General features: G+C 40.5%; 1 protein-coding gene across 1 annotated transcript in view; it reads left to right on the top strand.

Moving 5' to 3' along the window:
• The window catches only part of LOC124798463 (protein turtle homolog A), a 92,670-nt gene that overhangs the window by 55,995 nt on the left and 18,657 nt on the right, over positions 1 to 18,018 (top strand). The window contains exon 5 of the mRNA XM_047261896.1: positions 15,588 to 15,731. Within this exon, the coding sequence (XP_047117852.1) occupies positions 15,588 to 15,731 (144 nt within the window). The remainder of the gene's footprint in view (positions 1 to 15,587; positions 15,732 to 18,018) is intronic.

Below are 18,018 nucleotides of genomic sequence, written 5' to 3'. Positions count from 1 at the left end.
TGGGTGGGTTGATCAGGAAGTAACTGCGAGGTCATTAATCTCTGTTGTTATCCAGAGAATTTTACCCATTCCATCACAGATAAATTCAGAATTGTGAGCATTCAACACTAAGGTACACGGTTTGGTGTTAGCTAAGGAAGGAGGATTTTTTGCATGACTCACTCATTCCTTTGAAGTGTTTTCGTTAACAAATTGGTGCACTGAGTCACCTAGTTGGACAGTTTGCAACCTAAAGTCCACAATTCTCTGAAGGTGGCACAGCATTCCCAGAAATAACATAAAAATCCTGTTCTCTTCTCCTAAGCAGTTCCATGTCAAAATTATATTTTCCTTCACTGATCCCCATCTCAGCATGGCATGTTTTTAATGGATTAATAGTTTCTGTTCTGAATCCACTGATGGCTTTAATGCCTCTTTTTCACCAGGACCTGAAAGTAATCAACTGATATGAGCACCTGTGTTGTTTAAATTGTTCATTGGTTTTCCTTTCAAGTTGCCTTTCACAGTTCCATTCACCATCTCAGTTAACCCTTGCTAACTAACAAGATTAATGGATTCATTGGGAGCTCAAAGCAGCTGCTACACTGGATTCTATTCTATTTCTCATTACCTCCGTGCCCTCAAAATATGCTGCAGCCTCCAGCATATTACGCAAACGATCACATTCAGTAATAAGGTGACTGATCCCTTTTACATCGAGAATAGCTGAGGTCACAACATTTATTGGCTGTATGGGCTGCATGGTTACAATGCCTCCAGTTTGTCTCTGCAGTGAATACATGTAGAGAATCATTCCCATGAAAGGAAGACAAGACAAAATACTTTACTTCTTCTCCCAGCAGTGCTTCTTGTGAAGATGGTGTGGGGGGAGGGACACAAATTTTATTCCGCTTTTAATTTGCAGATTTATCACCTAGTTAAACATGACCATAGCTCTGGAAACTGCCTCAACATAAAGCCCATCATTTGTCCCTTTTGTCTGGTCCCAGGACATCAGTATGAAACAAACTGAGTGGATACAGTCGGCAGAAACTTCAACAACTTGTCCCTTATGTTGACAGGTGTTGGACAATGAGATCCAGTAAAATCTCACAGCTTTGTTGATATATCATTCAGTTAACCCTATGGCCAGTACATCAAAGCTGCTGGCTTTACACAGTGATTGTATGGAATGTACATAAGATATTGTGTCTCCTGTTAATTTTAGACATGCAATATACAACAGTATCCTATCAGACTGAGAACACATTTGCCCAACATCGCACATATTGTGCACATATGTGGTGACATTTTCAGGTGTCTTTGCAAAGAGTGATGTTATGAAATTAACAGGAAAACTGCTGGTCGCATTAGACTATAATACAGGAAGAGGAATTGCAGCTTGCCTAATGGAATTTTTGTGAGTTACCTGAATGCGTAAGTGTACTTTTCATTCAGATTGTTATTGTTTTGTGTGCATTCTTAATAGTTAGGACTACTATCTGATCCAGTGAAACCCGAAATGGATCATGACTGCCTGCCTCTGTAGTACCATTTCCCGTGAGCAGTCCGTGGGCATTTCATCCACTACAGTTAGTGAGATTCTTTTTCCAAGTTCTAGTTTCTTCAGCTTCTCAGTGAAATGCCTCTAGTCTTTTATGTATGTGTTGGACTTTCTCATATGTGGCTGAAACAGAGGGGCAACTTTTCGCCAGTATATATGTCAATGAGCTTGGAACACTTACAGTTGACCTTAATGGTACATCACATTACAGCCAAGATGATAGGACTTCTGTGTTGAGCAGGTTCCTCTGTGCATCTGCCTAGAGAGAGAGGATGCTGTGATTAACCAATTCATATTCCATGTGACCTGCTGCATCAAATCTATGCTTGACCTTTTCGAGCACTCCTGACTCACCAACGTACGAACTATTGAAACAGAAGACCTCTCTTCTTCAGCCACATGTGGGAAAGACACATACATGAAGGGCTTGGGACTTTTCATTGAGAAGCTGAAGAAACTGAAAAACCCTGGTCAGTTTTGACATTGCAGGTTGTTTTTTTTTTTTCCAAAGTGCCACTCACTGACTCTGGAGTTTATTGGTTCCCTTTTTACACAGGAGATCACCACGCGGAAAGATGATTTCTATAAACAGGTTGAAGGTGTCACCACTGATAGTTCACTTAGTCTAGTAGGTTTGTCCTTTTATTTATTTATTTATTTATTTATTTTAGGCATAGGCATTTCAAAAGACTGGCGCCAGACCTGTCACTCCATAAATCTAACGTGTGTTGTGGGTGTGTCGGCAACACCAGGTACATAAAATTTACACTGGGGGTAGCAAAAGAACAACAGTTACCCTTTTTAGATATGCTGGTTATGAGGAATGGTAAGAACCTAGGAAACAGCTTGTATCTAAATAGGCACTTACCAACTGATATCTGCACAAACCTTTCAAATCATCTGAGGCAGAAAAGAGGAATGATTAATGCACGCAAGATGAATATGTGAACTGAAGCAACTTGGACCCAAGACGCAACACCTGGAATGTATTCTAAAGAGCAGTCAGTGCTACAATAATTACATAAGAAATGTTACAAAACCTATCACTCAGTGAAATGACAGCTTAGAAGAAGAATTATCAGGCATGGCATTTCTCCCATACGTCCCCAGGGTGATAAGCAGAATCATCCATATATTGTGCAAACATAGTTTAAAGACTATTTACAAACTGATCAAGGTGATCAGAAAGTGTCTCAGATTGGCAAAGGACAAAAGGAACCCAATTGCAGTGTGTGGGAATATGCTGCTTAGTGTGTAAATGTAGAAAAGCCCATGGTGGAACGGTTGGACAATCCATCAATACCAGAAGAAGAATTATCAGGCATGGCATTTCTCCCATACGTCCCCAGGGTGATAAGCAGAATCATCCATATATTGTGCAAACATAGTTTAAAGACAATTTACAAACTGATCAAGGTGATCAGAAAATGTCTCAGATTGGCAAAGGACAAAAGGAACCCAATTGCAGTGTGTGGGAATATGCTGCTTAGTGTGTAAATGTAGAAAAGCCCATGGTGGAAACGGTTGGACAATCCATCAATACCAGGATCGCCAAATGTAAATGATACTGCAAGTTGGAATACGAGGTGGATTCAAGTTCTAAGGCCTCTGATTTTTTTTCTCCAGACTGGAAAGAGATAGAAACATGCGCATTGTTTTAAAATGAGGCCGCGTTCATTGACAATACGTCCCAGAGATGGCAGCACCGTACGGCAGATGGAATTTTACCACCAGCGACAAGAATGAGAACTGTTTTAAATACTTAAAATGGTGACGTTTTCCTTACTTCAACAGTGTGCAATCATTCGTTTTCTGAATTTGCGTGGTGTGAAACCAATTGAAATTCATCGACAGTTGAAGGAGACATGTGGTGATGGAGTTATGGATGTGTCGAAAGTGCGTTCGTGGGTGCGACAGTTTAATGAAGGCAGAACATCGTGTGACAACAAACCGAAACAACCTCGGGCTTGCACAAGCTGGTCTGACGACATGATCGAGAAAGTGGAGAGAATTGTTTTGGGGGATCGCCGAATGACTGTTGAACAGATCGCCTCCAGAGTTAGGACTTCTGTGGGTTCTGTGCACACAATCCTGCATGATGACCTGAAAATGCGAAAAGTGTCATCCAGGTGGGTGCCACGAATGCTGACGGACGACCACATGGCTGCCCGTGTGGCATGTTGCCAAGCAATGTTGACACGCAACGACAGCATGAATGGGGCTTTCTTTTCATCGGTTGTGACAATGGATGAGACGTGGATGCCATTTTTCAATCCAGAAACAAAGCGCCAGTCAGCTCAATGGAAGCACACAGATTCACCGCCACCAAAAAAATTTCAGGTAACCGCCAGTGCTGAAAAAATGATGGTGTCCATGTTCTGGGACAGCGAGGGCGTAATCCTTACCCATTGTGTTCCAAAGGGCACTACGGTAACAGGTGCATCCTACGAAAATGTTTTGAAGAACAAATTACTTCCTGCACTGCAACAAAAACGTCCGGGAAGGGCTGCGCGTGTGCTGTTTCACCAAGACAACGCACCCGCACATCGAGCTAACGTTACGCAACAGTTTCTTCGTGATAACAACTTTGAAGTGATTCCTCATGCTCCCTACTCACCTGACCTGGCTCCTAGTGACTTTTGGCTTTTTCCAACAATGAAAGACACTCTCCGTGGCCGCACATTCACCAGCCATGCTGCTATTGCCTCAGTGCTTTTCCAGTGCTCAAAACAGACTCCTAAAGAAGCCTTCGCCGCTGCCATGGAATCATGGCGTCAGCGTTGTGAAAAATGTGTACGTCTGCAGGGCGATTACGTCAAGAAGTAACGCCAGTTTCATCGATTTCGGGTGAGTAGTTAATTAGAAAACAAATCGGAGGCCTTAGAACTTGAATGCACCTCGTAGGTAGAAAAATTGGTCACTGCAGGGCAGGCATTGTATGAGATAAACCACATCATAAAATTCACCGACTCAAAGGTTCTCACTGTGGAGAAGAGATATTATGCCCTCTTGCCCAGGGAAGCCGTAGATATCTTAAAAAATGACAATAGCTTCATCAAGAAAGAAGAAAACCACAACATAAACGGATCCTTGATTCCTGTGCTTACAGCAACCAACCATTGTAGTTAACAAGGGGAAAACCACAGCAGTAATGGCCGTGGGAAAGCCCTCAGAAGTTGGCACAAAAGATACATACAATTTTTAACCCTGAGCTCAACTCCAGTGTGCCACTGGCAATGCCAACAACTCTTACTGGCGAAACATCAGGAAAATCGTTAAACAAATGTTGGCCGAAGAATCTAAGACAGAGCCAACAGGTAATGGTATCAGATATAATCAGTGGCCAAATAATGTGCCACATGTTCTTAAAGAGGCAGTGTAATGAGTACCTTGACTTGTTTTGTTCAAAGAAAGGCATGCTTCTATCTTTGTACCATGTTGTGAATAAAAAGATGGTTCAAGGAACAGATAGTGTGGGCTACATTAATAAACTAGCCTGCATAATTATTTTTAATATATATTAAAGATGGAATTACAGAAATTGTAACAGCAGCAATGAAATCAGAAGGGACTAAAGTGTAAGATATGTGCTAGAAATGGATTGCACCTTATCACCCCAATTCAAATTCTCAAGCTGATCAAGATGCCCAAGGTTTTAAGTATGCACTGGAAGCTAGTAAGTCTAGTAAGTCTGATTAAACATCCAACCTAGATAAACTGTGTACCTGGTTATGTGCCTATCTCAATGCAAAACCCAGCCATGATTATGTTTAGGAGGGATTGATTTAATCAGTCAAGCCTAATAAAATTCGTTGATGTACAGACAAAACCCAAATTAATACCTGTACCTGTTAAGTCATTCATTCAGTGTGGGAGTTTTTATGCACATGAGAAATGATATTAACACAGATGCACAGAAAAATGATGTAGCTGTAAAAAGGGGAGGAAATGTTATGTATTGTATAAAATATTGTAATGGTACTGTTCATAGGACACATTTAGACTAATGTCATGTCTTCAACTTAAGATATACTTTTGTGATCTGGACACCCAACACAACCAAGAGTTTTAGTACAACTTTATTAGACTGCGGGATGTACGCCAATTGCCATAACATTCACTAAACACAATAAGATAAAGCAAATGTATACAAGCACTAATAACGTGATAACTGTGCGAGTGTAGCGCACAGGGTTTAAGTAGGCACTCACCTGTGGTGGTCTCTATCGGATGTTCACAGTATTGCTCTTTCATGGTGCACTCTCATGGATGACAACACACTGCTAATGCATGTGGCTTTCAAGTGTGAACACATTGCTTTGTTCCTCTTCCCTTGGGGAACAGGCCAGATTTGTGAGATGCCCGTGGTGTCTTTCCCCGCGAGGCACTGACTGAGATGAGGTGTTATACTGGAATGTATGGTTGGCAGTGCTTGGGGTGCGGGGAGCATCAAAGTCTGCCTTCTCGTGTCAACCTGTATGGTAGGATGGATGACGTTGGCATGAGCTCCATGTCCACATCAGGTTCAAGGCGTGGTGGTGGTGGTGGTGGTGGTGGTGGTGCCACTACAGTTGGTGGTTGAGGCAGAGGAGACTGCTCCGATGCGGACGGGCGCTGGTAGGGGTGCAGAAGAAGCTATGCCAGGTTCGTCCACCGCTGACAGGGGCCCTTCGTTTGTTGTGCCAGGGACTGAGTCACATCAGGTGATCTACCAAGCGGCACAGACTGGCGTGGTGATGTCAGTGTCCTGGCCGAGGTTGTCTGGTCATCCACACGCACGTGCAACTGGTCATAATGACATGCACACAGGCCCTCCTTTGTACAGATGTCACAGTGACAGTGAGTCTGGCATCAGGAGATGATGGCGAGAAGCCATTTTGGATGACAACCAAACCCACGTGCCCAGACAGCCACACTAGGCTGGAAGCTGGACGATAGTTGCACGGGTGGCATATCTGGCCAGGCTGCAAGAAGTGCAGGAGCATTTGGGGTTGAACCCATGCAGCAGTTTAGTATGGCTGTTGTCGTCGAATGGTGTGAACCAATGGGAAGACAGAAATTGATCCAAGGCAATGTTAAACCGGGACAGAGTCACATACTTTTTTATTTGAATTTTGAGCGTTCTAACTAACCTTTTGGTGTCACTGTTGGACTGCAGCTGATAGGGCGGATCAAAGATGTGGTAAATCCCATGGGCATTGCCAGAGGCAGCAAAATCCTGGGACACAAGCTAAGGGCCATTATCAGAGAACAACATTGCTTTAAGTCCTCAGTTGGAAAATATTTTTGACGAAACTGTCATGGTGGCAGAGGCTGAAGCTGACGGGGAAATGAACAACATATGGGAACTTAGAGAATGCATCAGTTTCTATTAAACAGTATGCATTAAGGAGAGGACCAGTGAAACCAATGTGGAGACGGTCCCACTGCTGTGGAGGTTGCAGTCACGGAGACAATGTTGCCCACAGGGTAGTGTGCTGCAATGTGCATTGAGAGCATGCTGTAATCAAACTAGTGATATCACCATCCAAACCAGGCCATAAAATACGATGGCAGGCAAACAACTTGTGCGTGAACCCCCACCCCCAATGATCAGTGAGCAGCAATTGTAAGATCTCCAAACAGAGAGCTGAGGGAACCACTATGCGAGGAGCTGAATAGTACACATCAAGGAGCAGAACACCATTGAGTACAGAGAAACGATGCCAAAACACACAGTAGTTACGGAGGGGGTTGGGTGACTGCAATGGAGGTGCCTCAGGCCAGCCATGTTATATGCAGTGTATCACTTTTCGTAAAATTAGATCAGTAGCACGAGCCTGTGCAACCCAAGTGCTAGTGATTGGGAAATGGTTGACGGTTTTTTGAGCGCATTCATCGATGTGGAAACAGAGTGACTCCTCTTGATCAAAAAGTATGCAGACCAGCCGCCAGCCGGAAAATGCCAGAGCACATCAGCATTCACATGTTTAGCCGTGGGGCAGAAGTGAATGTCTGGCAATGACGCTGGGGGTGGGGGTGGGGGGGTGGGGAGAGGGGGGGGGGGGCAACCAACACAAATCATTTGGGCGGCATACGACTCCTTATGTATATCAGTGACAAAAGTGACAGCAATGGCTTAAATCGTGAAGCTCAGCTGCCCAAGTCTTATAGGAATGTTTCGGTTTCTTGTGACACTGATAGAACTTAACCTGGACAGGCATCCGTTTACAGTAGTATTTCAAAGAAGGCGTCACAGATTATCAAAAGAGAGTGAAGATGTATTCTGCAGGGGGGCCCATTTGGCAGAGAAGTTGACACATGTGAGGCGATAACCAAAACAAAAAGAAAGCTCGGCGTAAAGTGACATCAGTTCATCCAGATGCTTGAAAGTGCTGCTGCAACAATTTTTCGGAGGCTTCCCATTCTTCGACAGACTCATCGTAAGCCAGAAACAAGGGATAAACAACAGGGTAGCAACAGGTAAAACAGGAGGTGCAAGGGGTGATGCAACAGGTGATGTAACAGGTGATGTAGATTGAGACAGACCCGAACTGGCCAAAGCAAGGGCAATTGTTTGTGATACCTGGGTTAGGTTGTGTTGTGGTGTGGTAAACGCCTCCAGCTATTGACTGAGGTGCTACAATGTCACAGTAAGAACCCCTTGCTTATCAACCAGCTGGCATAAAATCTCATCAGGAGCGCCATCAGACATCTTAGATGCAACAGAGGATGAAGCAGAGACTGAAAACCGCATGGAGAAGAATCCCACACTCGTCGTCACTTGCGTTATAACTTGGACACACAACAAAACCAAGAATGTTAGTACAACTTTATTAGACTGTGGTATGTACACCAGTCACCATAATATACACTGAACACAATAAGATAAGGCAAATGTATGCAAGCCGTAATAACATAAGAACTCCGCAAGCGTAGCATGAGAATGTTAAATAGGCACTCGCCCATGGCGGGCTCTATCGGAAGTTCACACTATTGCTCTTTCGTGGTGCACTCTCATGGATAACAACACACTGCTAATGCACACAGCTTTCAAGTGTGTGCACATTACTTCAGTAGTTGATACAAATTCTGACCCTGCAACTGACAGCGTGCCTGAGTCTAGCACTTACCAGCCCTTGTTAGTTAGTTAGTTAGTTAGTTCGTTGCATGTTATGAATGAGCCACCTGTGGTCATCCAGAATAATGGACATATTATGACAAAAGTTGTTTAGCAAGTTGTTCAGGATGTTCAGTGTTGCATTGTAGCTTTAGGATTATTAAAAAACCAGAAAAAAGCACTCCATAGTCCTGGACTGAACTTCTTGAACAACACTCTCATCTTTGTTCACTCAGTAACTGACACTTGCAGAACAGGACTGCTACACACATTATCGTGGCTAATTCTGTCATTCTTCCCTTCCATTTCATTTGACTTTATAAACTTTTGTCATTGTTTGCTGTACATTTGTTTGTACATTGTATATTGTTTGTTGTACATGCACATTTCCATCTGGGATGCATCTGTCTCCTTTTAATTCACTTCAATTTGTCCTTGTGCTTATCCTATAGTTCTTCCAAATGAGTGACTCATTTAAGACACTGGATTTACATTTGGGAGAATTGGGGCTATCAAAATTTATGTTTTCCAATGTTTTCGCAAATCATGTATGGCAGATTTTGAGATGGTTCCTCTGGAAATGAAATGGTTGATTGTCTTATCTGTTCTTCCACAATATGAGCTTTTGCTCTGTCTCTCTAGTGATTCCATTGTCAATAGGATATTAATATCCAAAGTTACTTCCTTCTTCCACTATAGTTCTGTTCCTAGGGGCCACATCAGTAGTGTCACCTACAAAAACTAGACCCTAGCTAATGTCATATCATGTTGCGTCACTCCAGCTTCATACTGTATTTTTCTGCAACTCACAAATTTTATTTCTCCACTTTTTTCTTTTGCAACTAACAACACTATTTGGTTATTTTATGGTAGATGTGCAATGCATTTGGCACTGATGATGATCTATGTAGGTTGGACCATTTGTACTATAGTCTAACTGTGAACTGAAGAGCAAGAAAATGAGTCCCCACACAATCTACCAAGCTACATCACAAAGAGCACTTAAGGCTGCTGGAAAAGCTTATACCAACCATTTCATGGAACACCTTTTGAATCAGTGGTGACCCAGTGTATAGACACTCCCAAATTGTGGCCATTTTCCATTAAATGTGTTAACACTATGCAGAATTCTGACATTGTTTTATTTATTTATTTATTGTTCTGTGGGACCAAATTAAGGAGAAGACTCCATGGTCATGGAATGAGTCAATACATGAAATTATAATACGATAGTAGAAACAGATAAAATGAAATACAAGAAACATATTCAGGCGACAACTCGTAAGTTTAAATAAAGAAAATCAACAATTTAACACTGGAATTTGCTTAATTTTTCAGCTCTTCCAAGAGCTCCTCGACAGAATAGGTGGAGTGAGCCAAGAGGAAACTCTTTAGTTTAGACTTTAAAGCGTTTGGGCTACTGCTAAGATTTTTGAGTTCTTGTGGTAGCTTATTGAAAATGGATGCAGCAGAATAGTGCACTCCTTTCTGCACAAGAGTCAAGGAAGTGCATTCCACATGCAAATTTGATTTCTGCCTAGTATTAACTGAGTGAAAGATGCTAACTCTTGGGAATAAGCTAATATTGCTAACAACAAATGACATTAAAGAAAATATATACTATGAGGGCAATGTCAGAATTTTCAGACTGTTAAATAGGGATCGACAAGAGGTTCTCCAACTTACACCACTTATAGCTCGAACAGCCCGTTTTTGAGCCAAAAATACCCTTTTTGAATCAGAAGAATTACCCCAAAAAATAATACCATATGACATAAGCGTATGAAAATATGCGAAGTAGACTACTTTTTGTGTTGAACTGTCACTTATTTCAGATACTGTTCTAATGGTAAATAAAGCAGCATTTAGTTTCTGAACATGGGCTTTCCACAACAGCTTACTATCTATCAGAATGCCTAGGAACTTGAACTGTTCCGTCTCACTGATAATATGCCCATTCTGTCTGATCAAAATATCAGTTCTTGCTGAATTGTGAGTTAGAAACTGTAAAAACTGAGTCTTACTGTGATTTAGCATCAAATTATTTTCCACAAGCCATGAACTGATTTCATGAACTATATTATTTGATAATGTTTCAATAGTACACACAAGATCCTTCACTACCAAGCTGGTGTCATCAGCAAACAGAAATATTTTTGAATCACCTGTAATACTAGAAGGCATATAATTTATGTAAATAAGAAACAGCAGTGGCCCCAGCACCGACCCTTGGGGAAAGCCCCACTTAACAGTGCTCCATTGGGACTGAACATCACTACCACTCTCAATATTGCGGAGAATTACCTTCTGCTTTCTATTCTTAAAGTAAGAGGCAAACCAATTGTAAGCTGCTCCTCTTACTCCTAATGGTCCAACTTCTGCAGTAATATTTTGTGCTCAACTCAGTCAAAAGCCTTCGTCTAATCAAAGAAAACACCTAGCATTCGCAACCTTTTATTTAATCTGTCCACCTCACAGAGAAAAGAGAATATAACATTTTCAGTTGTTAAACCATTTCTAAAACCAAACTGTAAATTTGACAGTAAATTATGTGAATTTAAATGCTCCAGTAACCTTGTATATACAACCTTCTCGATAACTTTAGCAAACACCGATGGCATAGAAATAGGTCTATAATTGTCAACATTATCCCTGTCTCCCTTTTTATAAAGTGGCTTCACTACGGAGTACTTTAATCGGTCAGGAAACTGACCACTCCTAAAGGAAAAGTTACAGATATGGCTAAGTACTGGGCTGACATACATAGAACAATGCTTCAGTATTCTGCTAGATACCCCGTCATATCCATGAGAGTTCTTGGCCTTTAGTGATTTAATTATTAACTCAATCTCCCTCTTGTCAGTATCATGGAGGAGCATTTCAGGTAACAGTCTCGGAACACTTTTTTCTGTGAGCGCTATATGATTCCCTGTTGGGACTAGGTTTCTATTTAGTTCACCTGCTATATTCAGAAAGTGATTATTAAATACTGTACATATATGCGACTTATCGGTAAAACGGACATTCCCACTACACACTGATTCTATATCCTCGACCTGTCTCTGCAGACCTGCCACTTCCTTTACGACTGACCATATGGTTTTAATTTTATCCTGAGACTTAGCTATTCTGTCTGCATACCACATACTTTTTGCCTTCCTAATAACTTTTTTAAGCACCTTACAATACTGTTTGTAATGGGCTGTTGCATTTAGATTTTGACTGTTTCTAACATTTTGATATAATTTCCACTTTGTTCTACAGGATATTTTTATCCCTCTAGTCAGCCACCCAGGCTGTCTGTTTGTGCTAGTACCCTGTTTTGAACGTTCTAATGGAAAGCAACTTTCGAAAAGCACGAGAAAAGTCTTGAGGAAAGCATTATATTTATCGTCTACTGTATCAGCACTATAAACATCTTGCCACTCTTGTTCCTTGATAAGGTTTACAAAGGTCTCTACAGCAACTGGATCAGCTTTCCTAAAAAGTTGATAACTATATTTAACATGTCTTGCAGCACAAAAATATTTTAGAGTTAAAACTTGTGCATCATGATCTGAAAGGCCATTCACTTTTTTGCTAACAGAATGCCCTTCTAGTAATGAGGAATGAACAAAAATGTTGTTTATGGTTGTTCTACTGTTCCCATACACTCTCGTTCGAAAGAATACGGTTTGCATAAGATTATATGAATTAAGGAGGTCTACCAGCATCCTTTTCCTTGCACAATCACTTATACAATTAATATTGAAGTCACCACATATAACTAACTTTTTGTATTTCCTATAAAGTGAACCAAGAACCTCCTGTAGCTTTAGCAAAAATGTTGTGAAATCGGAGTCTGGGGATCTATAAATAACAACAGTTAGAAGTCTAACTCCACTAAATTTAACCACACCTGCACAACATTCAAACACCTTTTCAGTGCAGTACTTTCAAACATCAATTGACTCAAATGGGATACCATTTTTCACATATATGGCTACTCCCCCACACCGCAAAGAGCTCCTAGAGAAGCTGCCAGCCAACCTGTATCCTGGTAAAGGAAGCCTCTGAATTACCTACTTATTTAAGAAGTGTTCAGATATACCAATAATTTCATCTCTAATACCTTGTATATTTTGATGAAAAGTGGTTTCTCTGTTAGAGAGACTCCCCTTAAGCAGGGATACCTATCAACTGACTTCAATCTAAAAAAGGTGCAGCTCTAACACCCACTAGTACAAGAATTTCCCATGAGTGCTTCGCCAACTCCCCTTTTCCATACCTGTTGAGGTGCAGGCCATGTCTAGTGAAACCCGTCCTGGTGATAGACTCCACCGACACCACTGAAATGTGACTCATGCCTTCTGTCATCAGTGCACCCCCAAGTCTCATGTTATTACGCTTGACGGCTGTATTAAGATGAGGCCGATCGTGACGCTGAAACAGTTCCACGAAATGCACATTCGTGTTGCCAGTCTGAGTGGCTATCTTTTCCAGGTCACCATCTATGTCATACTCCCCATCCCTATCAATACTATTACCAGCCCCACCCACAATCACTACCTGATCCTCTTTAGTAAAATCCCTACATAACCCCCCTATGTTAACAGTCACCTGAGCCAATCCTGCATTAGGCTTCACAATGCTGGTGACCTGGTGCTCATTCCCCAACACTTCCTGCAACTGCTGGCCTTCACCTCTACCATGAGAACTACCTAATAGCGGAACCTTCTTCTTTCTCTTAGACTTTGCAACTGTCCTAGTCACCGTAACTGCTGAGGTCTGCTGCATACTTCCTACATCTACAGCTACTAGAGATTCCTCTCCACTAGACTCTGACAGTTGGTCATATCTATTGCAAACACCAATAGTAAAACTATCTGAAAATCTCCTTCTCCTAGCAGATCTCTTGCCAACAGCCAGCTCTCATTTCCCAACCCCCTTCTCCCTCCTCATCCTATCTAGCGCATCCTGTGTGTTTCTCAACTGCACCTGAAGGACACAGATCTTAGGCTCCTGCTCCTCTATCAACTTACTCTTGCTACATAATCTGCAGTTCCAGGAGAGGATCTCACCAGAATGCCCACTGGCTTCCCCACTGCATTCCCCCCAGTGAAAATACTTTGAACAAGTCTCACACCGCACTCCACTACTCACGAACCTACGGCAAAGCCCACACTTCTCACTCATGGTAAAATTTTACAGTTATTGAAACAAGAAAACTACTTTATCTAAGTTCCACTAGTGCAATAAGAAGATGTTAAAAAAGCTGACTACAAAAATCACAAACTTACTCTACAAGGGAAGTAACTACTATTATTAACAGTATTAATCAACAGCAAATGAGAATATAACAAAAGACTAACACAGAAAGAAAATAAAATGTCTAATGACACAGTAATGAAACTGAAAACAGTTCCCAAAAATTTCTTCTGAAATTATTTCACCAGAAAACACCAAGAACACCTGTTGGAGACTACTAAAGTTCCTGAATAAACCACTATACACAAACAATTAATTAGTACTTAGCTTTCGATGCGCCGCTACAGCTGCAACTGGTCAGCATGGAATGTAAACACAGGTAAGAGGTTAAGTTGCTCGATACGAAACACTCACAAATATCAGGTCACAACACAAGAAAGGCGGAGGTGAATGAAGAAACCACTAATAAGTCACTTATATAGCAAATATTATCACAAAAACCATTAAAATATGTATCTGAAACCTAAAAATATATGAAAACTTAGAGAGTGATCTCACACGCAGTCACGTGCTTATGACGTCAAACCAATACGTAATTCGTATAACTAGTGCAGGAGATGCACATGAATAGAATTAGAATCTATGTAAATCACAGCACGCTGTAATGCGATATTAGATGGAAAATTGATCTAGTTATCCTTCCTCCTCCATCACAAACATGTCTTCAAGAAATTGCATACATTGTAAAGGTGAGAGAAATTCCAATCAGTTGTCTGCGTATGAAATTGATGAACAGCCTGTCAACATGACCAGTTCTTGCCGGATGTCATAATGCTTTGTCTTACATATATGGAGCCGGGTCCTTATATGTCACAAATGCTGTAATATTGAACTGCATATTATTTTAAATTTTATGGTTGTATGTTTCTAGAAGGTTGTAGCTCATGTATGTTGGACCCACAATGGTTGACTCCTTCTCATAAATGGAACAGAGTAGGTCTATCCACACAGCACCTCTTGCATTAAATTGAAGAATGTGATGATTTTCTAACAGGGTTCATTATAGGATGCACACACACATGCACTTGTATGTATAAAGCACTTCCATGAGTCTTGCAAGGTTAGGGTGACTATGTTTTTGGAACATACATATTGTTGAAATTCCAGCCTCATAATCAGACTATTAATGCCACAGCTTACTGAATGATCTGTAGGTACTTCAACTAGTTATATGTGTAAAATGACATGGGCTCCAGGCAATGGGTGTGATTCTTCTAAATGACAATGCCTGCTTTCACACAAAATAAACACATGTTATTTCAGATATTTCATAGGGAATGCTTGGAATATCTACTTTATAGCCCTGACTTCACCTCCAGTGGTGTACATCTGTTTAGATCCCCTAAAAATGCTCTGATTGGGCAGCACTTTGAAGACTGTGAGGCTGTAATGCAAGACTTCATTTGTTGGGTGCAAAAGCTGCCACGATACTTTTCTATAAGCTATAATGTTTTTGCCATATGTGTCATGAAAGGCATATCCACTGAAGTAACTTTATGTAATTTGATTATCTTTCATGGACAGTTAAACTGAGAGTCATGTATTAAAACAAGATGTAATTTTCATAATGCTTAGTAAGATAAAAATCACTTGCTTATTTCATTAACAACACTGTGGTACTTGAAAAATCGCAAGCTCTGTAAGACTAGGAAATTTCTTTATGATTGCTTATCTTTGTAGTTATCATGTTTGCTGCAGAGTTAGCCAGACATCTGCTGGAGGGAGCTGAGAACTTTGACACCCGTGTATGGGTTGCAGCTGTTGCTGTCGTCATGGGAACACTGCTGATGCTTGCTATTGGCACTTGTTACCTGCTGTACAAGGAATGTCACATTCCATCTAGTAAGTACCATTCTGTAACTGGAACAACAGTATTAGTTTTTAGCAACATGTACTAACTTTGTCTGTTAACTCTGCATGCAGCTTTTGAAAGTGAATGACTAGTAAATAATAATGATTGCCAGATATGTAAAAAATAAGAATACTGTTAGAATCATAACCAACATATCATAAGCATGGCTGTATTAAAGTTATTTTGTGTATCAGCTGTACTTGACATTAATCTTTGGTCACAATTTGTTTATTTCCAACTCTTTTACAGCACCGTAGTTTATCATTTTCTTGAGGTTTACGGGCCTACTTCACTGTTGAACAGGCATACTTCTGAATTTATAATCAGCTTCATTTTTCATTCATAGTTTTGTCTGTTACTTCTTTTACAAATGTCTATCAACAGTCTATATATAATCATCCAAATTATTGTGTCAACTACACAGTTCATTTTATATGACTCATTATGTGTGTCACATGAACATCTAACTAAACATGAATGTATTCTTCGACAATATAATTTCCAACCCAGAAGAAACTGAATTACAGTGTGTTGTAGTAGATCCTGTGCTGTCGGTTCTTCTAGGCTTATGGATGACTAGTGAAAGTGTTAATTATAATGTACAGCAACCCTCCTATATTAAGAAGTTCAGAACATTAAAAGCAGATTACATTATGCACTTGAGGGATGGGTTATCCGAGGTTGAGAGGGGAATTCAGAGTAACTGTGACAACATTGGCCCTATCTTTGATATGTTTATTGATAGTCTCTATAACTTACTCAGTAAATGTTGCCCACAAGTAAGAATAACTACTCCCCTATGTAAAAGAACTAAGAGGTGGGCTTTTTGCCTTGTACACCATGACAAAAGCTGGCAATCCTGTTATGAAACAGAGATATGGGGTAGAATAATAATAAACACACACAGGACAGAAACGCAAATAGCAGGAAATGCAAAGCAGCCTGGAAGGTACTAAACTTCATAGTGGGGAAACTCATAATGAAGCAAGTGACTCCAGTCTTACCTGATGTGCTAAATAACTTCTTCATAAGCAGTGCAAGTCATGGAGAATCTACTATCTCAGCAACAGATGAAAACAGTTCTGAAGTTACTTTGGGCAATATAGGTGTACCTGATTTGTTACTTTCAAGTAGACTCAGATTAATTGCCAGATTGTATACCAAACTGTGTCTAAACAAGGTAACTCACGTAGTGAAGATATCTATGGCTTCTCAAATTACATCCTAAAATGTGTAATTGATATTATAATGTTTCCTCTGACTTACTTTATAGACTGTGTGCTTCAAGCTGGAAAATTCCCTGGTGTCTTGAAATTTACAATTGTTGCCCCAGTTTATAATAAGGGAGATAGAAACAGTCCTGACAGCTACAGGTCAGTATCCCTCATTCCTGTTGTATCTGTTGTCATAGAATACTGCGTGAAACAACTACTTTGCAGCTACATTGCGAACAATCTGCTAATATCTTCTGTGCTATACAACTGTAGGCCTGGTCTGTCCACCACTGAAGCTCTAAAATCTCTGGTTACAGATGTTGTGGGATGTTTTGAATGCCATTCTTTTGCCTGTACTGTGCTCCTGGATCTAAGTACAGCATTTGAACTGTGTCATGTGATTTCCTAAATCTAAATTTGAAAAATATGGCATCAAGGAAAATGTATCAATAGTATCTCGTAGCTAGGAAACAAGTTGTTAGCATAAATAACTATAGATCAAGTGCCCTGCCTGTTACTACAGGAGTGTCACAACACTCTGTCCCACGCCTTTTTGTTTTTCTTGTACAAATTAGAATGCTCTGCCTTGTTCTTTTCCCTGCAAGGCATAACCCTTTTACAGTCAGCCATTTTGAGTGGTGAATGCTAAAAATGTCATATAGTCTTTATACTGTCAAACAGTGTTCTATTTAAATTGCCACATGTCATGCTACTTTCAGTATAAAACTATGAAAAAATGCCATTCACCTACAGAAGTAAGTAGTTTATTATGGTATACCCAGATTTTCATGTTTCATCACTTTAAATTGTTTATAAGTGACAAAATAAAAAGTATTTAATATATATATATATAAAAACAAAGATGATGTGACTTACCATACGAAAGTGCTGGCAGGTCGATAGAAACACAAACAGACACATACATACACACAAAATTCTAGCTTTCGCAACCAATGGTTGCTTCGTCAGGGGGAAAAAAGGACAGATATACACTCGCGCACACACACACATATCCGTCCGCACATACACAGACACAAGCAGACATTTGTAAAAGCAAAGAGTT

The sequence above is a fragment of the Schistocerca piceifrons genome, chromosome 1, assembly GCF_021461385.2.
Source record: "Schistocerca piceifrons isolate TAMUIC-IGC-003096 chromosome 1, iqSchPice1.1, whole genome shotgun sequence".
Classification (NCBI taxonomy): domain Eukaryota; kingdom Metazoa; phylum Arthropoda; class Insecta; order Orthoptera; family Acrididae; genus Schistocerca; species Schistocerca piceifrons.
This window is presented reverse-complemented; position numbering and strand designations above follow the sequence as displayed.